This window comes from Fulmarus glacialis, unplaced genomic scaffold (genome assembly GCF_000690835.1).
Source record: "Fulmarus glacialis isolate BGI_N327 unplaced genomic scaffold, ASM69083v1 scaffold15472, whole genome shotgun sequence".
Taxonomy (NCBI): domain Eukaryota; kingdom Metazoa; phylum Chordata; class Aves; order Procellariiformes; family Procellariidae; genus Fulmarus; species Fulmarus glacialis.
The window spans coordinates 16,252-41,805 of NW_009196642.1; the positions used below are offsets into that span (position 1 = coordinate 16,252).

General features: G+C 38.7%; 1 protein-coding gene across 1 annotated transcript in view; it reads right to left on the minus strand.

Annotated features, from left to right (window-relative positions):
• Positions 1 to 25,554, minus strand: part of MYT1L (myelin transcription factor 1-like) — an 82,440-nt gene that overhangs the window by 9,814 nt on the left and 47,072 nt on the right. The window contains exons 10-12 of the mRNA XM_009572269.1: positions 22,055 to 22,117; positions 17,197 to 17,280; positions 15,658 to 15,879 (exon numbers count right to left, since the gene is read on the minus strand). Of these exons, the coding sequence (XP_009570564.1) occupies positions 15,658 to 15,879; positions 17,197 to 17,280; positions 22,055 to 22,117 (369 nt within the window). The remainder of the gene's footprint in view (positions 1 to 15,657; positions 15,880 to 17,196; positions 17,281 to 22,054; positions 22,118 to 25,554) is intronic.

Below are 25,554 nucleotides of genomic sequence, written 5' to 3' on the forward strand. Positions count from 1 at the left end.
GTCTGGGGGAAAAAAAAAAAGCACTTTCCAGTAGTGATTTCATGATTTTATTCTTTCTTCCAAATTCTTTTTGTATAGACAGCTAATATAAGTGTCAGATATATCTTGTAAAACTATAAACGTGGGAGCAGCAGTCCAATTTTCTAAAGATGCAATGCTCTTAATAAAAAGTTTTATTTTAAAAACAGTTACTGTGTAAATACTCCCCTTTGAATTTACATGTCTCCACTCTGAACTTCCACCCTTTTTAATTCATATGTTCAAACACGGAACTGAATGCTGAGAGAAGGGGACATGAGCAACCTCTCACATCCAAATGACTAACTCTTATAAACGATGCTTTTCTTTGTGAATACCACCTACCGAGCTGGCTAAATTGCGCTTTTCTAAATTGTTTCTTAAAAAGGCAGTAACTATGTGTTAGCTTTTTGTTGAAGCCCAAGAAAAGTCATTCCCGTAAAAATGACCTTGTCTTGATGACGGAGATGAGGGAGATCCCTTATGATGTATATTTGTTACAGTTACGGATGTAGACTCAGTTCTCTCTCATCTCCCATGTTGCCAAAATATTAAGCTTTTTAATTACATCGTACAGAACAATTTGATAGCAAATGCAGTCTTAAGTTTTATTGTAAAAATAAAAATAATTATCAGCACTCACTATTTTATAAATAATTGTATATACCAAACTATCCTCTTTTTCAAAATCACATCTTTAATGTAGTTACACTATCACAGGTAAGAGGAAACATATGTTCAATCTAATTTAACGATGGAAAGCTATATTCTTATTCTGAGCAAGCTTTAGCAGCAAAGGGAATTTGGAAACTTACAGAACAATTCCCTATTGCTTCAACATTCACAGTTTCATAGCCACTGAAACTGAATAAAGTCACATACATCTCATTGCATACACTCACACTTATAATTCCTCTTCAGATCCAATGGAAGACTTTTATTTGCAATTTTTAATTGTGTAAATCAAATTCAAAGCTTATACTCAAATAATCTCTCTGCAATGCTGAACAAGTTTCTGAGGAATATTGTATCTCTGATTAAAAGCATTTCTTTAAGTAACGATCCATCTTCCTACTTAATAAAGTCTTCTAATTTAAGTATAATGTTTAATCATTGAAAATGTTTCTCTGAAAGGCCTGAACTACTATTATCAAATGCAGCCATCCAAAAAAGGAAACTTTTTCCAGAAAAAGGTCTAAAAAAAATTTATTTTCTCAGCAAAAGAATCAGTGTTCAGTATTTTATACAGCTTTGTTACTGAGAAGATATATAATAAAACAATACTAGTAGTATCAAGAAATAGCATGATCCAGTAGCTTTTCACTGTAGCCTAGGTGGTAGGATGCCAGATTATTGTCCCAAGTTCTGCTACAGACTCACTGTGTGACCGAAAACTGTCCTCTTGAAGTGTCACAGGGAGCCTTGAGGAAGATTAAGGAGGAGGAGAGGATTAGGCGTTTTGGGAAAAAATCATTGGCACAGGGAAAGGAATGAAAGATAACAGTAAATGCAAAGTTTCTGCATCATTTAATTGACTTCATTTTTGTATCCTTTCAATTGATTTAATGAATTTCCTTGTATTTTGTCCTCATTCTTTTTCAGGATATAGCATTATTGGGCATTATAACAACTGTGTTAATTTACTCTCATCTTGGTAGCAGCCTTTTTGCTCTCTAAAGGTCTTGAGCGATGACAACCTAGGGAATCCCTCAATATAAAATTATCCCTCAAACAGCCCATAAGTATGGCATTTAAACCCTAAATAGACCAACATGAAAACTGGATGCTATAACTGTGCACCTGAAAGTGCAGAAAAATAATGAAACAAAGAAAAGTATGTTCACAAGTATTGGAAATCTACTGTGAGGTTCAGTGTGCCTACATCCAAACTTTCGTGCCAAAACCCAATCTTATTCCCAGGCTGCGGTTATGCACGCCTAGTTTTCAGGACTGTCTAACCCTATAGATATCCTCCCAGCTTGTCTGAAAGGTTACCTCTCTACTAGTATATTCAGTGTGCTTCAAATCACGCTCTCACCCTTGAGACCCCAGGTACAATGTCCCATATTTGCACTACTAAGCTCTCCTACTCTATAAAATAGGGTGGCCACATTCTAGCTGCCTAGTGGCAACTGTCTCCGGCCCATGCTATCTCCATTGGAAAGATATCTATTGCAAGGGTAGGCACTTATATATCACTTACCCCTCTGCTGCAGTTCAGGCATACTGGCACCAGATGTCCTCTGCCTAAACTGGAAACAGAAAGATCTGGATCCTGTGCTCTATTCTTGCTGCAGGAACTGTTGGAGAGTTGTTCTGCAAATGGATTATCTACCTTCTTCCGGAGGCACCCAGATGAGTCATGAGTTAGTGAGGGGAAAGGCAAAGGGCTGCCTATTTTTGGGCCTACTAGTGAGGACACAGAAGGCTTCCACATCCTGTAGCCAGATTAGTTTTGTTCTTACCCACTGGTGGTCTAATACAATATGCACAGATGGAAGAGGGCTTCGACCAAAAGGGCTTTCTTTCCATGCAACTGCATGCCCAAATCAAAGCTTCCTCTTTTTGCTTTCCTGACCCTTACACTTTTGGCTTTAACATATGCATCATGTACCACTATGACTACCTTTAGCTTGTTATGTGTCTGTCCTTAGAAGAAGCCATGAATGAACAGAAGGTCCTAAGTTTTCCTGTGGCTTTATGCAATTTAAGACAGCATTCAAAACTCCCAGAGGTACCAAATTCAATACAGAGGAAGATGCCGAAGTCAGACCATGCCATCAACTTCCTATGCAGGTCTTTACTGGCAAATCTGTCTCTCCATTAATTGTATATTGTATTGTAAGTGGATTAGCTGACTTTCCTGAGCCAGGCACTTACAATTTCAATGACGCAGATACTAAGTCAGTAACCTAAATTAGAAGATTGAGTTTTACTACAGTTTATTTAACTTGGCTAAATTCTTCAGAAATGGATAAGACAAAGATAGCAATATGCATCCTCTTTGCGCAGCTCTGTTCTTAATTAAGTTACCTAAAAATACTTTAAATAATTTAAAAAGTAAATTAGGACTTTTAGGATAAGCTTCTACTCTGCAAGGAAATTCTACCTTTTCCCTTCTATCTTCTTGACTATGTTTACTTCTCCCGAAGGTAACTCCTCTAAGTTGAGAACAACCAAAAGAGGGCAGGACATATGGGAAGGTAAGAAGGAAAACAGAGCTAAGTCAGCATTGCACCAGAAGGGGGCTGTTGTACAAAGGCTGAACATCACAGAGGTGTAAAGTTAACCAAAAAGCTTGAATTGAGATCCCAGTGAGACTGGGATGGCTGAGAGTGGCTCGAGATTTCTAGAACATTGGGGGTAGAAGGAGACAGAAAACAAAAAGGAGTAGGTATGATCTTATTTGTCTCAAATATCTTGAGATTTTATTTGTCTTCCTGTGACTGGCAACAAGAGTACAAGTGAAAGCCATTTCAGTGTTTTAAGAGTTAAGCAAAATATGCTTTAAACATCTCAAAACCCAAAAAAAGATCAAGAGAAACATGCTAGCTAGTAGTTTTGGTGTGCCCAGGTGGCCAAGAAGGCCAATGGCATCCTGGCCTGTATCAGAAATAGCGTGGCCAGCAGGAGTAGGGAGGTGATCGTGCCCCTGTACTCGGCCCTGGTGAGGCCGCACCTCGAATCCTGTGTTCAGTTTTGGGCCCCTCAGTACAAGAAGGACACTGAGGTGCTGGAGCGTGTCCAGAGAAGGGCAACGAAGCTGGTGAAGGGTCTAGAGCACAAGTCTTCTGAGGAGCGGCTGAGGGAACTGGGGCTGTTTAGCCTGGAGAAGAGGAGGCTGAGGGGAGACCTCATCGCGCTCTACAACTACCTGAAAGGAGGTTGTAGCGAGGTGGGGGTTGGTCTCTTCTCCCAAGTAACAAGCGATAGGACGAGAGGAAATGGCCTTAAGTTGCGCCAAGGGAGGTTTAGATTGGACATTAGGAAAAACTTCTTCACTGAAAGAGTGGTCAGGCCTTGGAACAGGCTGCCCAGGGAAGTGGTGGAGTCACCATCCCTGGAGATATTTAAAAGACGTGTAGATGAGGCGCTTATGGACATGGTTTAGTGGGCATGGTGGTGTTGGGTTAACGATTGGACTTGATGATCTTAGAGGTCTTTTCCAACCTTAATGATTCTATGATTCTATGATTCTATGATTATCCTCACATCAAATTTAAAACCTTTACCATTGATGCCTGTCATAGCTTTTCTGTTACAAATGGAATTAATGTGGAATCCTGCTTTGGTTTATTTTTTATATTTTAACAAACCTTACACTGACTTTTACACAAACATGGAATTCTGCAGCTTGCTCATTCCAGCAAAGAACCAGGAAAATTAATCACAGTTATCTCACTTGCTACTGCCATTATTCTCATACACATGAGAAATTAGGCAAAAGAAAATATAAACACAGTTGAGTGTTCTTTCCATAATAAAAAATGAGTAAGGCTTTCTAACAACATTGCTGGGGGTAGTGCTGTAATAAGTACAGTCTAAACATACTAAGCCATCATTTATCTCTGTTAGATTGTGGATGCCACAGGACTTGAAGCTGCAGCATTTTGGTGGGGCTGTGAGAAGACCAATACCAACTCCTGGCTCCCTCTGAGTTCCTGATTCCGCAGGAGCTGTGAGCTGCTGCTGCCACAGAGACATGGTATCAACAACCAGCTGACCATCGGCACCTTGTCTCTTTGAGATGCAATGTGTCTTGACTCTCACTGAATTTCTACTGTCAGGCTTAACCTCTATCTTGAGAAAGAAAAGTGTGGTCTGACACATCATCCTTGAAAGCCAACCTCTGCCATAATTTACAAATACTATGAAAAATGAATTAAACTGTTAGATTAAAGTGATCTAGGGTCAGATCCTGCAAACCTCCTGTGAGGTGCGTGCTAAAATTTGAGAAGGTCTTAATTTTTGCTGGTTTGCTGGAGACATCTGACATCATAACACATTATTTATATTGGAAACGTGTTTTTGTTGGGCATGGGTGCTAAATGGAGAGGTGCATGGCTGGGACCTCCTCATGAAGCTTTGCTTTGCAGGGCATGGCACTGTCCATGCAACAGACATTTCTACACGCTCTATACCTGTAGGACTGACAGGTAAAAGGGGTGACTGGGTTTTATACTGTCATGGTTTAACCTGGCAGGCAGCCAAATACCACGCAGCCGCTCGCTCACTCGCCCCGCCAGTGGGGCGGGGAGAGAATCGGAAGGGGGAGAGTGAGAAAAACTCATGGGTTGAGATAAAGACAGTTTAACAGAACAGAAAAGGGAAAATAATAATGATAATGATAGAATATACAAAATGAGTGATGCGCAATGCAATTGCTCACCACCCGCGCTGACCGATAACCAGGTAGCGATCGGTACTTCCTGGATCACGCCTACCATTCATATACTGAGCATGACATCACATGGTATGGAATACCCCATTGGCCAGCTGAGCTGGCTGTCCTGATTATGTTCCCTCCCATCTTGTGTACCTAGCTCAGTCAGTAGACATGGGAGCTGTCCTTGGACTAGGAGGGCACTTAGCAACAATTGAAAACATCAGTGTGTTATCAACATTCTCCTCATACTAAATCCAAAACACAGCACTAGGAAGAAATTTAACCCTATCCCAGCCGAAACCAGGACATATGCCATGCAAGTTCAATCTGCATTAATCAGGCTTGTTTTTACAGGAAGAATTTACAAATGGAGGCATGCAGAGGTAAAGTACTAGTAGCTCTATAAACTACAAAATAAGCTCCATCCATATGTGCAGCTAGATCTTACCCTAACTGCCCTGAAGAGTAGAGACTAACAGAAACCCAATAATCTAAAAAGTATAAAAAGACTATATGCACAAATTAGGATAAAAAGTATATGGTGATTGCATCTGTTAGAGCTGAACAACATGAAGAATTAATTTTCTTTCTTGTTTAGGACTGTGGTTACATTACTGCAACTTATGCCTTGCCATATATTCAGTGGATTTAGAAAATAAGATGAAATCGGTCACAAAATAAAAAGAAAATTAGTAGGAAAAAAGTTTGAAAGGGACATCTAGCTAGTTGTTAGTGCACATTTACCAAAAAATTTAGTTTAAAAACAAAGAAATGTGGGCTAAAATCCTGAACTGTTTCAAGAATGTAATTGCACTGTCTTCAGGGATGCAAACAAGAGAGGCTGTCAGAGTGGAAGATCATTGATCAAGTGGAGCAATTGTCTGGATGACTGATTTTAGTTATCTGGGTTCCAGCTGTGCTCTGTTAAATACATTTTTTGCGTCTGCAGATAGATGCAGTCTGGTTCCTCTTGAGGCTGAAGGAATTGTACTTGGCCTGTCAAGTGAAGAAAACATTTTCCAAACAGAAAAGTAGGGATGTGGGAGAGGAGGAGACAAAGGTCAAATAAAATCCAACTTTTATATTTGGTGTGTGAAGTGCTGAAGTTTACAAAGAAAGAAAGAACAGGATGTAAAGAAACCAGAGCCTCCTCCTGGAGTACCCAAAAAGCATCCTGAGGGCTAACTTTATAAACATTGTAAGATGTTTATAAATTCACTACCACAGTGATTTTTCAAAAAGTTAAGAAAATGCAACACTTTTCCTGTTTATTAAAAATAACATTGTCCATAGACTAGAGAAAGGAACATGTCACTTTCAAGGGACCTCTTTTAACTAGCGATAGATCCAAAACAAGCCCCAGATGTAAATCCTTTTGAAATCCAGGGAAATACAGATCGCAGTGAAAACTACTGTTTTATTTTGTAAATGGATGAAACCTTACTTTTATGACTAAGCTTCTGAGCTATCTGGTAATGTTTGAAGTTCAAGTTAAGAGCTCAAACTCAGTGATCAAAGTGGTCCTTCCCTTGGTTTAATATTAAACCCATGAACCACTCATTTTTTCTATGTTGAAGGGTATCAGCTTTAGTGTTTTCCCTATTCCCATGAGTAAATTCTGCCACACACCTTAAAGGATGAAATACTCTATGCACAACTCCAGCAGAGATAAAAGGAACCCTCCCTGGCCCAGCACTCATTTTTATTTACATTCAAGGGTGATTGGCTTTTCCCCAGCTTCTTACTGAGCTGTGAATTAAAGGGAGTTCAGGAGACAGGTTTTGCAAACAAGGTAGTTTTGTTTGCGTGGAGATTGCTGCGACTCAGGGAGGAATCCCTCCTTCTCCCCACTGGCCACACAACCCCGACTGCCTTTGCGCGGTGTTGGAAAAAGTTGCCTGTTCAGCTTATTCACTGGAAAAGAATAATTCTGATTAATGTGGCCCTTTTTAGGTCTTTTTCCCCGGCTACGGCTTTTTTTTTTTGTATGTATGTGTGTGCATTTACAACTCACACGAATGCTGGTGATGAAGAACTTTCACTTAAATTTTCAATCAGGAGGAAAATCTAAGTTAAAAAGACTAAAAGCTTGATTTAACGTGGAAAGTGGCAGCTCCTAATCCAAGTTGCTTTCCAAAGCTGCTGAGGAAAGTAGCTGAGATTTTATTCTGTTTAAATAAGTCTTTGCATTAGTTCCAGAACTAAGAAAAATTAAAGCAGTGCCCAAGTGGCCATTAAAGAAATATAGCCATTATGATTAAAACAAAATGTAAGCTTTTCAAAATTATTTTAATGATATCTGATCATTGTTTCAGAAAGACTTTCAGGAAAGAACTACTTTCTTAATTTACAGGGGGAGGGTTAAAGTAGCATTAAAATCTGGTCAGTCAAATGGACAACTATATAAAGTGAATGGTCGTGATACCCAGAAGACAAGAGGGTATTTGTTTTTTATTGGAGATTTAAAAGGTAAAATAGTGTTATAGGTTAATTATGCCTATCCCTCATAACAAAAGAATAAAACAAGAATCAGGTAAGAAAAACAAAAATAGAAATTATGCAGAACTGCAAACATGGCCAAGCTGAGAGAAAAGGCTCTGAGAGCAGACTCAATTTGAAAGGAATCCCCCTGGGGCATAAATATACACCAGAAAAAGGATTAATGAATCTTGAAATGCTGGAACTGTAAGAGCATTGCCAAAGTTGCCCTTCAGCTGGGCACAGTAGTCCTGTGGCAAATTTACATAATATTTTGTTAATTAAAGTTGCTTAGTCAGCAAAGAGGCTCTGTAGGTGGGCTTCTCACATGTGCTAACGAGCTTTGACCTGTATCATCCCTGAACAGGGAAAGAAGTTTGGCTTTTGCCCAACGATGCCATAACTCTTCAAAAATCTCTCATTTATTCTTTGGTGAGTGAGGAAGCACTGCAGCACGTTACACGATTGACAGGTGGCCCTAGCACTAGGTTATGGGGCAGGAGTGTGCACTTAACAGAGTGCCGCAGAGTGCCCCAGGAGCTGGGGTCTGGCAAGGTTTATCAGCCTCTCTCCTGTCCTGTGACCGCACACAACAGGACAGGTGACCTGAAGACCAGTGGATTTACTGGTCAGTCGAATAGGGCTTGTATTGTGAAGAAGACAGGCTGAGACTTCCCTGTATATAAATAGGTAAGATGTATCTCTAGCTACATGCCTCTGCTTAATGCTCCTGGGCAGCTAAAAATTTCAAGTGATCTATTTAGTGACCAAGCCCAGCTCACTTAGGCACTTAAAATGAAGCACAGTTTCTCTAGGGACTTCTACAGACAGCAGAGAGAAAAAAGGTACTTTAAGAGGAAAATTCGTCCCACCTGAAATCTAAAAAGCCATCCAGTCATTTCTGCTTTTTTTATGGGCTATGTCTGGAATGAGGACAAACAGGCTTATAACCAGAGAGCTTCCACTAAGTGCCTGGAATCAAGGAGATGTCACATTGCAAGCACCTGTACAAATTACTGTCTGCTGTCATTTGTCAGGTCTGCTCAGCAAAATGATTTTTCTTGTTTATATTGTGCAGTCTGCTTTTTCTAATATGAATTTCATATTATTTTCTCCTTGACTTTCCCAAGGTAAGTAAACCTCTTAAGTCCTTTTAGATTAGCTCTCTGTTAGGAGCCTTCCAGTTTAATAGACTGTACATCTGATTAAAATGCTATTCCATCCTTCTTCCAGCTCGTAATGAAAAAAAGCTGGCAGAACTACCCACAGTCAAAGGGCCTAACTCTTTCAACAACCAGGCTCTGCATTTAGTCACTTCTGACTTTTGCCAAATTTTAATTGATCTGACTGAAATCTTCCATGGTAGGTGTCTGGCCAGGCTCAGGTTTTTTCCAAACGTCATAGGAAAAAAATTTTCATTTCTCAGAATATATTTGTATACCATTGTTTTGTCCATAGACCTTGTTTTGTCCATACTGAGGGGAAAAAAAAAGCCCCAATAATTCAGTGAATATCTCTAGTTGTCCGTGAATTGGAGCAAGACTTGACATTTCATGGGGTATTGCTCTGAGTTTAGAGATGCATTCTGCTGTCCTCATGAAAACAAATGCAGATTTGGCAGAGTTATAAGCCTCTGACAGACTGTCACTTGGACACGCTCAGTAGATGTGAGTTGGCGTTTGGCTGCCAGACCCTCCATGTACTTTGTGTGTGTGACAACTGGGAACGCCTTCTCTGCCATCAGCCCCGGTCAGGGCTGCAGGGCCCGGAGCAGAAGGCTGCTTGCTGGATACACCACCGGTGAGACCGCCTGTCCTGCTCTGCCAGCGCTCGGGAGAAGCTACCTGAGGGCCAGATAGCTCAAATGCTGAGGACTGAGAAGGGCAGAAGTAAGAAGAAAGACCAAACAGGAGCCATGGGGAAAGAGAACAGAAGAGGGGCAGCACAGATGCAGTAGGAGAGGAGGAGGACAGGAAGAGGAACATGTTAAAAACTGATTTAAAAAGACCCTTTCCCCTCGAGCTTATGGGTCAACACAAAATTCCGAAGTCAAAAAATCCTTTGTACTGCAAGATCCACCTCACAGATTTTAGTTTAATATTTTTCTTCTTTACGTATATTATTATTACATTTAATTGCCATGTTTCTTTCCTTGCCTTCTTGGAGATGTCAGCACATTTGCATGTCTGTCATCTTTCAGTAATGTCACCATGATCGCTTATAATTGTCAGTTGTAATTACTGTTAAATGCAGTGAGTTTGGTTAGTTTTTCTATACTCTTAACATTGTATGACTTTCTCCTGCAGAGCGTGTAGGAAAAAAAACTAGTGGTTGGAAACAGCAAAATAAATCAATGGCAGGGAGGGGACAGGCAGATTAAAAACAAACAAACAAACAAATACCCTAAACAACTTTAAAAAACCTATCAGAGAAAAAGTGAAACAATGAGAATTAAGAGTGAATTAATGTTGACTGAAATGTGGCACTCTGTCAACTTACTGTAGCAACAAATAAAACAAAGGACAAGAGTTGAATTGACAAGAGGCCTGGCTAGAAATAGATGCAATCAAATAATTTAATGAGCTGCGTATTAAAAGCTTCTTACAAATCTGGAGTTCGACAGTATTTACTTTTCATAAATAGTTAAATGGAAGAACAAGAAAAATTTCCTCTCTGCAAAGTTTTTACCATTTTCAACGTTATCTTCACATAGCATAGGAACACCTTTCAAAAGTGCTTTTTAACCTTTGGTTCCCTATATAATTGCTGGACACAAATTGCTCACAAACATGGTATTTCGGAAGTTTAGAGCATCCTGAGAATTCATCTGGCAACTTGGATTCTTTGTGTTTTGAAGGATGCTCGCAACTGGTTTTTTGTTGTTTTTACACAAGGTATTTTATCATGACATATCTCATTTTTGCACTGTGGTTCACAGCACCGAACCACAGTATTAGTACGCACCTTCTGATATCTTTAATTTGCATTAGTCCATAGTGAACGTTGGATCATATATCTCTCCCTCTATATATAGAATCTCAGATCTGATACAACTTTACATTATATTTTCAGTTGTGTAATAAAGCTTCTAAGTTTTCCTCTCTGCATTTATTTGCAAATAACAGAAAACTTTTTTTAAAATTCAGGGGTTTATTTCAAATAAGCTTCCTATCCTGCCGAAAAGCCGACATCTGCTAGGAACCGATTACCTCCATCTAAATTCTGGGCACTTTCATTTCTCCATGAACTGAAAGGAGTAGCTGGTATTTAGTATCTCAGACAACTTAGCACAATGTAAGTCTCGCTGTCTTATCTATAGGCCTCATACAACACTGTGTCAACACAAAGGGTATTTCATGTCCAAGACTCTGCAGGACTGATTCTGCTCCAACAACAGACATTGCAAGCCTATGTACAAAACATAAAAATTAGAATAATCTGAGGCCTTCTCACAACCTTTGTAACCCTATAGCTCATTTCTACAAGACTCATTCACGGAACTAATGCTAAGTATTTTTATGTTTTCAAATGCCGAAGCTGAGAAATGCTGATGCTAAGAGAGGATGTGACTTCAGGCAAACGAAGACTGGAAGCTCCTTAATAATTTAGGACCAAATTTGCAGCCACTAGCACATGTTTGGAGATGCAAAGCATCTGGAAACAGAGCTACTGTCCCTTTGGCACTCTGCATGTGAACACCCACCCCAGATAAACCCTGGGGTGAGCTGCTGTTCTTTGGACACAGGCTCAAGCTGCAGCCCTGAGCACCAGCAGGTTTGACTGTAGGTGGCACTTGCCAACCTTGCCTTCAGGAGCTGAGGTCGATGACACAGGATTTTTAGACAATATCTATTTCTAGCAAAGCATATTTAATGAGAAAAAGGGTCTGCACACAAAAATCTACATCTTCATCCTTCTTTCCTCATGTGTGTCATCTCCTGAATGCTTTGAGTGTTTGAGGATGTAAGGGCCTGTTCAAGAACCAAACTGGAAAGCTACAGTATAATAACCAATTTACATTTCATTATAACCTATTTCATTTACCTGTTTACTGACTCCATGCTTAGATGCCTTCCAATTCATTTTCATATTACTTATAGGTCACCTAATTTCACACTGGCCTCTCCTGCTAGCACAGGCTCCTTTTTGAAGTATAGCATTCTTAAACCTATGCTTCGAGTCCCTTCTGATAACCCTCTGTTGCCACGCCTTCCTATGCAAAACTCCTGGACAAAATAAAACTATTCATATGAATTTCTGCAGACAGGCATGGTTAATGTTATATAAATGCCTTTTTTGGTGCCTTCGTTCATAGGGTAGGATTCAAAACTTACTGAAATTTGTGACTTTTTCAATTGACTAATTTCTACTTCAGAAGCATGTATGTACAAATATGCATATATTTAAATTCCAGACTATGTAGTACCAGTTGGAGCAGTGATTTACCAGCACTAGTGGATCATCTCAAGGGTCCATTGGTATCAGTGGAATTACACCATGTGTCCAAGGTGCAACAACAGCTCTAAGAAACCTCTGCCTCAAAAATCTCAATGTATATTTTTTTAATTAACGCAACAGTTGGCACCATTTTCACAAGCCAGTCTGCCATCCCAGTTTCCAGAGTATTACAGCTGCTTGAATAGCACATTAATAGCTGTCTATGAATGGCAGAATATAAAATCTCAAATAACACATTAAGGGCACTACACATGCAATTAATATATATGCTTAGAGAAGTCTGCTGACAGAAAAATATTTGTACTAGGGAAGAAAAGTGACCTATCAGGAGAGAAGCAAGCTGCACTGCCAAAATTGAAGACTTTTAACTACTACTTTCCTAGGAGCTTTTACTGACTCAGTTAATAGTCATAGCGCTGCTTTCTCCCCGTGCATGCTGGACACAACTATACCTGCAAAAGGCTGTACATAAGCCTAGTTTCAGTGTGTAATTGTCACAGCATTGCTTCTCTTCAGAAGGTGGCATTTGAGATTTACAGCCATAGCTGTATAGCAAAATGTTGTTAGAGGTAGAGGATGAGATCACAGCCTATTAAAACGGATACACTAAAAGTGAGGGGATATTCCATCCTTAGGTAAGGAAATGCAAAGTCTGTAGTTTAGTGGGATTGAACTCCAGACTAGGACACTTAGGTTTAAATGTCTGCATGGATACTATGTGTCAAAGCTGCCATGGAGCTCTGGGGCCCATTCGTTTAACAAGTCTAGCACCCTGCCAGATCCCCTGCGAAGCATGTTCAGCTCTCAGCTGTCACAATCAAAGAATGGGAGTGTCTCACAAATCTTCAGTCATTTTTGCCAGCCCAGTATGCCCATCTTGCATGCCCCATCAACATGTCCAACGGCATAAAGTGTCTATTTGTAGGCAGGGGAATCCCACTCCCCTCCATGCACTCAGTGACATTTAGAGCACAGCTCTGATCAAAGGCAGGTGTCCACTTCACAGGTGAAGTGAACAACTCCCCAGGATCCATTGACTCCATTCACTAGAAGAGGAGCAAAAGCACCTTGTTCACCTATAAGGAGATTCTTAAAGTAGGTGAATTGTTCTGAAGCTCAATCCTACGTGCAGAGTTTGATTCAGTTGTCCATATACAGGCATCAAATGCCATTTGGGAAGACGTATCATTAAGGCTGGTAAATATGACACTGGACCGGAAAGATGTGTGCCTTTCTGAGCAACAGCTGGAGGCTACATAAATTATCCTAAGGCATCTAAAACGACTTCATGCGCTTTTCTTTGTGTAAGCAAATGAACTAAGCCCTTTTAACCGCATCTTAAGAATTCTACAAGAATTAATCATATTTTTAAAATAATATGGCTTTTTATTAACATTGCCATAGATTATGGAAGCTTCAAGAAATTGTTAAACTTGCTCACAACAGCTTAGAATATCAGCACTTCGTTACATCAATACAATTCAGTAAGATCAGTCTACTTCAGTCAGTCTTTTTAAGCAACCTTTCATCTTCTGGTGCTCTCCTCTAACAATGGACCTTTTTGCCCCAACACTGGTCTTATAAGGTAAGCCTTTTACACGTCCCAGTTTCTGCTTAAGATAATGGTACTCAAGAAAGCACATGGCTGCTATGTGGCTAAATGTCATATTTAGGTTTCTCCATTGCAAAAAAAAAGAATTTAAATTTTATTCTATTTTTTTCAGGAAAACATTTCTATTAAAAAAAAAATCTCTAGGTACCATTTGCCCCTTGATTTTGAAGAACAGTTAAATTTAGTATCATTACGTTCCTTTTAGAAGTTAGTTATTCTTGTTGCAAGAATTTTCTTCTTGAAAATGTCAATACTATGTAAATACTCCTTGAAAGCAATCTCTCAGTAATTATATTGTACCTTTCAACTAAAGGTAAAATAATTTCAAAATTTTAATGATATATCTCTATGAGTTAAAGAAATGTTACACCATTATGAAGAAAGCTAAACTGAAATATGAACACTAATACTGATATTATACTGAAAGTCAGAAACTTAAATCCACATGGATTTAAGTCCACATGTGGGCATCTGCACAAATGGTCGGGGCTTTTGCATCTGAAGCTCCCTAAAGACAATGGGAGCTGCAGGCTGTGTATTACGTTTGACCACTTAGGTAGCACCTCAGGTCATGGACCAGAATCCCTTCATGGTAGATACCATACAAAACACTGAGTAGAAAAACAGCTCTGAACCTAAACAATAAATAGAACTATGTGCACAAAGTCTGGAGGGGTTGCAGTAAGGGTAAGGCTTTTGAGTTAAGCTGTAAAGGGTTATCAGAGAAAGAATCAAAGGAAATAGTTACAGGCAAGAGAAGGAAGAAGTAGTACACTTTTTACCTCTATATCTAGAACTGACTACAAAACAAGATCAGCTTGATTTAGTTAACTAAAAGGTACAGAAGTTCAGCTGAGGTCTGCCTGGAGAAAGGTAACAAATTAGGCACATCAGCTTGACATATTTGAAGTAATAGAGTTTTATATTAGTGATTATATAATAAGAAATTTGTTCTGGCATTATAGTCATGTTCAGGCTGAGATTCCCACCCAAAACTCCAAGAATACCCTTGCTTCCTTATAACCTAATATCTAAAATGGCAGGAAGGTTTGTTCCTAATAGACTGGCCACTTTCTTTTCCTTAATCTCTTAAAAGCTATGAAAAATGTCATCACATAAGTTCTCTTATTTTTGCTAAGTTTATGAAAAATTGGGCTTTGTATTTCTTTTGTCAAATGTTTGTATTCCATTAGTTTTAATTAATCTGCTGTATTCTACGTTTATTGTTTTGAGCAAACATTTTCATTACCAAATGAATTTTGGTATTTTGTTTTTATGGAACAGGTTCCTTAAATTCTTGAGTTCCATGCTCTGATGTTTGGGAATCAACAATGTGTTTGACATCTCTGAATATCAGGGGGATTCAGATGTGTATTACAAAGTCTATCCTAAGGTAATTTGTCCAGAGTCACTCAATAAAGCAGTAGCAGGTTTACAGTTATTGTCATGCACACTTTTCTCCCTAGAATTTTCTGTGTATTATAGATTCAGATTTAGGTCTCTACCTGCAAGGACTTTCATCAAAAAAAATCGTGTGTCTTGATTTCCAGTTATCTACAAACATATGCAGGAAGATTGTTTTTCAAAGTAATAATGAAATTCAAAAGGAACAGAGAAATGCCATGACAAAAAGCTGTATTTAAAATCTTGCTAATCTAATTTAAATAATAAGCGTAAGTGAAAAATATAAGCCATAGTTACTCACCTACGATGAGTAAGAAAACTACCACTGACATGTCCTGAGCCGTCACATCCTGGGGTTGGACATGACATTCCTTCCGTCTTCACTGACTTCCAAGAGAACTGTGAGCCATTTAGGTACCCATCCTTTTGCCTTTTGGCAGCTAGAGGACACCCTGATGCACTGCGATGGGATGCATATTTTCCAGTTATATGACCCTGACCATCACAACCAGGAACTGGACATCTGGATAGCAGATAGATGAGATAAACTTTATTGTCTTGCCATCATATACCTGGTAGCCTCTACAACAAAGTCAAAATAAACCCGACATGAAAAGAAAAGAACAATCATGCACTGTGGTCTTAAAAATAGTCAAGATACCCTTTAGTGGGTAAAATTACAAGCAGAACTTTGCTAATATGAAAAAAAATATGTTATTTGATAAACTGTAAGGAGGCTAGCCAATAGATGAAGTCACAGCTGTTGCAACCATTGGACTCAGATATATATTTGAATTGCAGGTGTTCATTACAGTAAATATCACACTGGAATTGAAATGCTGGCTACTCAGCTCCACTCAGTGGGGAAATTGCCCATAAAAACTCTATAAGCATAAAATCCTACTTAGTATAATATTGGTACATTTTATTTATGTGTATGGAATCTAAAGAAGACTTGTCTGAAGTCATGAAAATGTTAGGTATAAACAGCTAGATATGAAGTGATCATAGCACCTCATCAGAAATGCTGAGCACCTTTAACCACTCTCTGAATAGGAGAGATTATAACAAACTATGCGCTACAGCCTAGAGACATCAATGAAGGCAGTTCCATATTCATCTGATGGTTTTCCTTACTTGGGAATTCCCCCATACATTTGCCCTGTATACTTCTAAAAAACAAATAACCAGGGTTAGAAGGAACAGGTTAGAATCTTCAAAGTGAAATGTTTAAAGAAAATAATGTTTTTTCAGTATGTTGCTACATAACACATGTCAAAACAAGGCCGGTTACTTCACTGTTCATCCTACACTAAAATATCGCTGCAACTCTCCAGCGAGGATCCAGTCCTGAATGGTCTAAGCAGGCACTAAACCTGCTGAGTTCAGTGCCTACTGGTATCAGAGCACCTTGCAAGAAGAAACCAAGACCTATAGATAGGCATTTGTTACTCTTGCAAACTACATAAACAGTCAGATTTGTTGTAGCCATCTCATATAAATACTCAATTCTCTGTTCCCATAACTACTTTATTTAGCATGTATGGTTTGTCTATAGTATGTAAACACGTTTAAGGGTTTTTTAGGAGATAAAGATCTATGCAATTTTTTAATTTCATGTGAAAAACATATTTAAAACTGTTTCTAAATTATAGAAGATTGTATCCTTGGCTAGAATAAATCAGAACAGATCCTTGATTTGCAGTTCACTCATAGAAATCAATGTGGCCATCTGCTCTTGGATAACTATCACACAATAACATTTATGCCTTAATAAAAGCTGAAGATATGTATGACCTTATAAGACATGTGAAAGCCCTTTGACAATATTTGTTCTCACCTAATTGGTTCTTGATCTTCTTTGTCTTCCTTGCTTTGTGCTATCCTGATTCCACTTTTCTTTGCTCGCGGACAGCCTGAAAGACTGAATGAAAGAAAACATCTTAAAATGCAATTTCTCATTCTTGGGTACAGTTTATAAGAGATACGCTTACTATCTGAAAAACTGGCAGAATAGGTAATCCTGCCCAGTTTCCAAAATCAAAGCTCAGGCGGTTTAAATAAGGAGAGCTGCAGTACGCAGCCACGAGGGGGAATCCGCGTATCTCGGATCTTTGTGATGCAGGACAGGACTGCAGGCACTGTGCAGACCACACGCAAGGCAGTCCCCGAGGAGCCAAGGAAAGCAGCTCTTAAACTCTCTGCCTAATAATCCCTCTAGCTGACTCAGCAGCAGCAGCGACAACTTTAAAAGGAATAGCAGCCAGTGTTTCAGGGCTGAGAGACATTACGTCCTCTGTATGTCTGAGAGGGGCGGAAGAATAGGCTCAAAAACCAGGAGTCTTTGGATCTCTTGGTAGGACTAAAGATTTCTCTAGGGAGCACATTAGAAACGCTATCAAACCCTTCAAACGTCATGTATGAATCCTATAGAATGGTTGAATAAAGACACGGCAGAGCTCAGAGATGTACAGTGCCTTCCTGAGAAAGAGTTTAGGTGCTCAGAACTCACCCAGAGAAAAAGATTTGGTAGAGACAAGGTTGTATGTTAGGCTAAGCAATGTTACATTTAACTAGACACTGAGAATTTTAACTACACAAGATGGAAAAAGATATATTTATGCCAAGATGTTATAAGCTCACCTTTCCCTTTGCATGTGAAGAATTCATTATAGAAACCATTTAGTAGACTTGACAATGACTTTAATAGATACTTAAAGATTTTTTTAAGTAGTTGCTATCTGAGGACACAAATATGTCTATCAAAAAATCATGCTTTGTCCTCTCTTTAAATGTTATTTCCATCTTAACATATCAACATTAAAAAAGAAATCCATCAGTAGAACACCGCCTTCAAAAGTACTGAGATGAGAGACAAAGTAGTGTCACCAAAGAAAAATTTCCATAGAGAAAGAAACAAAATAGAAGATTAAAATTTGTTTTCAGCACGACAAACAGTGGTAGCAAAATTTTCAGTTATTTTATCTTGTCAAGACCAGCGAGGACTGGGAGGAACAAGCAGAAAAGGGTGATGCAGTCACAGACAGAATTCTGTGTTGGTAAATGAGAAATAGACAAAAATAGAGTTTACATGCTCCAAAGTCATAAATAAGTCAATTAAAGAAAGGGAGGAATGTTAGCACAAGATGTTGGACATAGGGTATTACCTAGCAACTTCTAGTGAGGTGGCATGGCTACATCTATACTGGTAAACGGAAGGGACCTAGAACTGCTGTTTTGACCCAAGACCAGCAAGCTCACATCTGTACAGATAAACTCTGTCTCTGAAAAGCAGGACAGCTACACCCATATTGTTTATAGAGAATGATCTGGACCCATGCTGAGCCCCAAATCGTACCTGAGGATTGCCTGGGAGAGTTTTAGTGGCCCAGGGTCAGTACCATACCAGGGGACATGCTAACAATTTAATAGTGTAGGCATCTGCACTCTGATGCTTGGACCTGTGCTCTCATCCCATTTCATTTTCTAGTTTAAATGCAGCTGGCCATTTTCCTTTTTAAAGCAAGCTGCTGTTTATTCCAACTTGCATAGTGCACACCAAAGTACCATAGTTCCCTGTGTACAAACTAAACCTCAGAAAGCCTGTGCCACTTAAAAATAGTTTTCTTCGAAAATAATAGTATCATAATCTGTAAGAAGACAGAGGCAGAAGGAACAGAGTGTGAGGGATTTAGAATAAGAGGAAGCAGGCTCTGAGGCAAGGGGGCAGTCTGGGAGCAGGTTGGTTCATTGCTCCCCATACAACCTGGACTGCAAAAAGTGAAGGGGAGAGGACAGGAGTTAGAGATATCCCTAGTTTATCTGTGAGACTAGTCATACCCACTGTGTGAGAATAATCAGGTTTTGCATCTGAAAACTAAATAGTTAATAGAAATGCCTCAGAAAGCAATACTTTTTTTAGTAGGTGTACAGATGGGTATGCTTGTAGATGATGACATTTTCATAACAAAATCTGAATGAAGAATTTCTGCCTTGACTAATGATTTAATGCTTTCTACATATTAAATCACTTTAATTATCACCTACTTATTGGTATTTTGGTGCATCATCTTTTTGCAATAGATCTTTCTATTCTGGCACTATGATTTATTAGAAAATTCTAAGACCTTTCAGGTCCTCTAAACAGACATTTCCAACAGACAGCTTCTGAGGTTATGATTAATTCATTTTTCCTCTGACAGCAGATTCACCAAGAAAACATATGTCAAGGATGAGCCTTTGCTTTCATTTTTTTTATCCTATAATAACCAAAAGCTATTACAAAGTAAACATATTACTTCATTTTTTGATCAGTTTAATTCCTTATATATGAAGATAAAAGACAACAAGGGAAATTCAACACCGGCATACGCTGATATAACTTCTTGCATACATTGAATGGGTGTGTGGAACTGCAGAGAGTTATGGCAGAGTTAAATCTGCCTTCATGTGTGCTTGCTGTTGAGCAGCCATTTTAAATACAGATGATGCCTAGGCATCTTGGCAGCCATTTAGGAGAGAAGTTTGTCATTCCTTTCCTTCTGAAACTGAAGGGGTTGTAAGTGAGGGTATCAAATACAAACAAAAATGCTAACTCAGATGCAAGCAGAGGTAAATGCTAATTTTCCATGTGGGAATTAGAAAGCTTAACTGTGAATGTGCTGTGGGGTCTTTCATACTTAAGAGCTCCAGATTTAGGCTACTGATTTGCTGCCCTTTTAAAGAGCATGTATTTTGCCAGCCTTACCGCCTTAGAAATGGCCTCGACAGATATGACCTGAACAGTGTGAGGCTGGCTCCGTGTAAATGTGACAGGTCTCCTGGGGACATCGGTGGTTTTAATCAAAGAAGACATTGCTCCTTCAGTGTCAGTGCCCCCGTGCCCGCAGGCAGCCAAGGACCAGGGGCCTTTTGGAAGAGAAACGAAGGAGTTATGTGGTCAGTGTAGACATGGTGGCATTTCAAAAGGTTGAATGTGTTAAATCGCAATGGACTGGACAAATTCCAGATCACATAGTTTTGCAGAATTACTTTTTACATCTTTATGTGTACTGAGTACGCTGCAGAATCAAATGAAAACTTGGTCTACAACTCATCTGCAAAAATACAAGAACATAAGAATTTACAGACGAAAGTAGGTAACACCATCCAGCTCATGGTCCGGTCCTATAGTGGCTGGGAGACAATGCTCAGGGAAAGGGTTTAAAAAATGAGCCAACATGCAGTGATTCTCCCCTGCTAACCTTGCCAGATTTTAGGTTTCTTGTTTGTGACACTTTGCCTTCTGCATCTTCACTGTCCTGCCTGTTTCTGGTTAAGTAGATGACCAAATACATATGCAGCTTCCTGAAATAGCAAAGTTGGGGCATAGCTACACCAAGCATACTGCTGGTAGAGGTGTGAGCTGATAAATCCATATATACTTAAATGTAGTTCTAAATTTGACCTTAAATCCCTTTGAAAGTGTAATTTAATCTCCTACATCGTGTAAGTGCTTTTAAAATGTTTACATCTTCTCCTTTATAATGTTATTTGTACATTTGATGTTTAACTGTGCATTACAGAAATTGTTATTGTGATCTTTCATTTTTACAGCATGTAAAGGTATGGCACATTCCCAATCTCTATGTTATTTATGTTTGACTTTTAAACTGTTTGTTGCTTTTACTGGGAATACATTTAAACTAGGAATTTGTGTATTGACTAGTTATAGCCAATTGTAAAACTACAGGGACTTGGTGAAGCAAGCAAATATCCAGACTCAGCAGTATTACTGTGCATGGGAGTAAAGAGCCTTTACTAACAAAAGAGAGCTAGGCTACACTATTATTCTTTGATTAAACAGTGGATAGGTATTTACAAAATACGGTGCAGCTCTTCTCTACTGATTTATAGTTCTCAAATAGCCACAGGGGAATTGCTAATTACACAGCATTTGTAACATTACCTTTACAGTGGTACCATCATAATTCATTTTGGGGTTACCAACAATACCCTAACTAGTAAATGTGAAGCTTTCTTTGGCCCTTGGTAAGGATCACAGTTATAATTTAGGCAGTTAAGGTAGCAGCTTTCATCCATAAATTTCTCTTTCCATTCTTCTGGCTTGACATAGTTATGTACAATGTGTTGTGATTTAAAAACAAGCCAAGCTTTATTCTGAAATGTACTAACAAGACTGGTGCATATTAGATGGAAGAGGTACTTTTTCCCTCTGATTAAAGCTGGTAAGGCTTCAGCTGGGAGAAGAGGTAAAGAACGGAGGGAGTCTGGAAGAGATTGACAGGAACAATCAGGAAATATAATTTGTGGGAAAAAAATTCAGGAATAGGATTTAAGTCCAGAAAAGATAAGATTGTGTGGAGAAGAGTTAAGTCATTCAGAATGTAAAGCAGCAGAAACTTACGAATGTTGAATTGCTTCCCTGGGCTAACAGAGAAGGTAGAAAAACTGGATTCATTTTCTACAAAGATTTTGCTAGATATTAGCAAAAATCGTCCTACCTATTTGGGTAGTGAGCCATGCTGAAACTGAGAAATATTATTCATTGGTGATAAATAGAATGAATTAGACCAACCCATGTCTATGTACAGCACTCCATCCTCCTTCAGTATTGAGAGACAAAAGAGAGGTCTGTTGAGGTCCCTTCTAGCCCTTCAGTTGTTTGATTTAAAGAACAAAACCTTCTCTTTACATACCTTCGATGTGAAGCATAATTTCCAGTAATATGCCCAGAGCCATCACACCCAGGGGTGGGACACCTAGAATAATAATGGAAGAGATATGGAGCAGTGTTACTGCCAGGAAAGATATAACTGCCCATTAAAAAATATTCATTGGCTCAGTCCTTGTTTCCACCGGTGCCAGCCCTGGGGACCTCTAGCCATTGCTAAGCCTGAGCTTAATTCCACACCATGTTTTTGTTGGCTACTCCTCACCTGCCCACTCAAACGCTTTCTGGATATCTCTAGTATCAGCAGATTAGTGGAGATTTCCAGCAGCAGCCTGACATCCCCGTACCACCAGGAATGAGTAGGGTTGACAGCAAATGGAATATCCCCATGGTGAGTTCTTAGGTAATGGCTAACATTCCAGCAAGCCGTTTTGTTTTCCATCAGAGCTATGGCTCTAATCTCACTGCAGTGTCATGAGGTTGCACCATGAAGATACCCCTCCACCTGTCCATGAAGCGAAGGAGATGCCTAAGGAAAAGGAAATGCGTAGACGGGGCAGTAATGCTGGCCTCTTGTGGAGAAACTGTAACCCCCCCAAACACTCCCAAACACCAAGCTACAGCACCAGACAGAGAAGTCACTGATACAGCCATCAGTGGAATTTCTAATATTTGAACGACATTAGAGTCATCAAAGAGAATAGGTGATTTTTTCCACATTGCAAAGATGATTGTGATCACCACAGAATAAGCTAAATTATTATGCTAAGTAAAATCATTAGCTAGTATTTGAACTGCTACACTAAATCACAGAAAAGACAAAGGAAGAATTAATTTATATTCATTTTACTGAACAGACGAACGCTACATGAATTCCAAAAAGTCACTTTTCTTGAGTCTGAGTTTTGAATTTTAGCCATGCTTCAAAGCTTCATTTGAAGAAAGCATTCAAATTCAAAAAAGCATGTGCACAAATTCAGATGTTGCATTCTGAAACATCAGATTTCTATAACATTGAATTCCTTCTTTATTTGAATCCAGAGTTCATGCAGACTTTGGCTTTCACCCTCTAGTTACATGTGTGCTTTCCTCAAAGTTGGTCCATACTGGTAAACTTCTGTTTCACCATGGTTTCTGCAGAGCCTTGTGAGTTTCTTAAAATCAGGAATTAAGCAACCCAGAATTCAGTGCAATGGGGCTGTCACGTTCCATTAAGCTGAATTTTAGCCCTTTAAAGCTAGTAAGCATTACCTACTTCTGAGGAGCTCAGCAGGGCCAAACTTCAAACATGATTAATGCAACCTTGAAAGAGATAAATTAAACTGGAATTTGTTAAATGGAGTTCTCATATGGTCTTTAGCTGGACCAGTTGAATTATTCATTAGAAAACATTAAAATATGGTAGCACTTCCAGGATGTAAGCTGGTAAAACCTCTGGGGTTCACTACATCACTGAAGTTTCTCTTCTATATAACAAGCAGCCTGTGTGCTTTGGACAAGAATTCTAAGCAACATCCTTAAAGACAATTCTCCTTTTCTCTTGCTTTACATCTTTGCACAGGATTGAGTATAAGACCATGATCTTGACTAGAAGGTGTAAATATTACACTGACTCTTAATATCTTAAAGATAGGTTGACATCACACATTAATCCTTCTGCTTGTAGAAAGATAAAAAACCTAATTCTTGCATAGTTTCTTCTGACACAAATTAGGTAAAAATATGATCCTTGGTGAAGAAGTCATATCTTAGTCTGTATGGCCTTTATCATGCATTCTTTGCTGTGGCTGTACATGGTTAGCACAAATTTTGGCTATTACTTTAAGTTAAAAAATAAATGGTTACGGCATCTTATATAAAGGGTCTTATATTTTAAATACTTCATATCTAAATGTTTAGATGTTCTCACTATTTATTTTTGGGTTTTGGCACATGTTTTTGAGATCTGCAGAGAGACAATCTCTTTCTTCATGTGTTTTTTTAATGCTAGGTATCTTCAGTGATCTACAATGCCTATTTCCTACTTCCATCAAGACCAGCTACTTCACTAAAGCCTGACTGAAGCCTCTAAAGATGTTGAATCAAAAGATATGGGAGTAAGAATTAATTAAAGGAATTGACTAAACTTTGGCTCTAAATGTCCATGGCATTTAAATGAGTAAGGGAGAACAAGGAGCCATGAGACTGTTCCTCTACAAGGATTCCTTCTTTATAAACCCATACTATCTGAAGCGACCATTTTCCTCCACAGGCTTTTCAATCCTTTTCAGAATAAGCTATTATCAAAACTCCACAATGGTTTTTCTCATCTTTTCCAAGATTTTTGCTACAGGCAGGCATGATTAATAGTGTCTTAACAAACAGGATTTATAAGATGCACCAGTATATCCAATCAATCAGTCTTAAAATTAGACCGTTACACCTCCACCATTTGGACAGTCTTACACAATTTAAAAACTAGCTTATTTCTGTGTCATTTTTAAAAAAATCTTAAGCAACTGAAGCTAAAGAAGAAATCATCCTGCTGTAAATTGAATGGAGAATCTTCACAAAGGGTGAAGTTCACATCAGTTTAAAATCATACTTTTGATTAAACCAGAAGAGATTTTTAAGTAGGCAAGGATTTTAGAAAGATCTTTCAGATTTTGATTTTGGCACTATAATATTTGTTTTCAAGTCTCATAAGCTTATATTGACCTAAATGTAACAGATGAAATGAGAGTTTAGTGCAGTTGATAAGAACATTTTAAAACCCTGGAACATTTCTATTTACTGCTGTTTCCATTATATAGGAAGTGCTTATAACCTGAAATAAGGTTATAATACAGGATGAAAGTATACAGCAGTCATACAGTTTCAACTCTAAAGTTATTACAATATTTATTTGCTATCCTAAGCAGATTAGGTAAGGAGGCAATTACAAGTCTTTGTACATTGGAATTGTGAGTCTGTATTTTCAGAATGTCTGATCATACATAGGACTTGCATATACCCTACTAGTTTACTATCAACTACTACCTATATGTATTTGACTTAACTGATCGAATGTGCATGCAACAATGCCAGAAAAATGTATGTACAGGTGCTTATAAGAGGTAAGTGATGTTAAACCCTTTGAAAATGAATATCAGAGTAAGTGGAAAAGAGATACACAATTTCCTCACTTACTTAAAGTGAATGTAATTTGGCAGGATCAGAAGCTTATTTGTAGACTCTACATAACAGCTTATTGCAGCAAAGGAAATACTTTAGTACTGTATAGAGTGAGGTGACAAAACGAACTCACCCTGTAAAGAGTGAGGTTCAGAACATATAACACTTTACACAAATTCAGGGCATCCAGCAAAATAAAAGAGCCCGTCAGTGAAGGGGAATGCAGTTAGCACCGCCTTGATGTCCCATTCATTTCACAGAACATCCCAGAGAAGCTTTTTTGGGAACATAAGCATAAGCAGAAAGCAGGGCAGGCAGCAGAACAGCAACAGCTGTGACAGCTGGATTCAGTATTGGGCTTAGATTCAATAG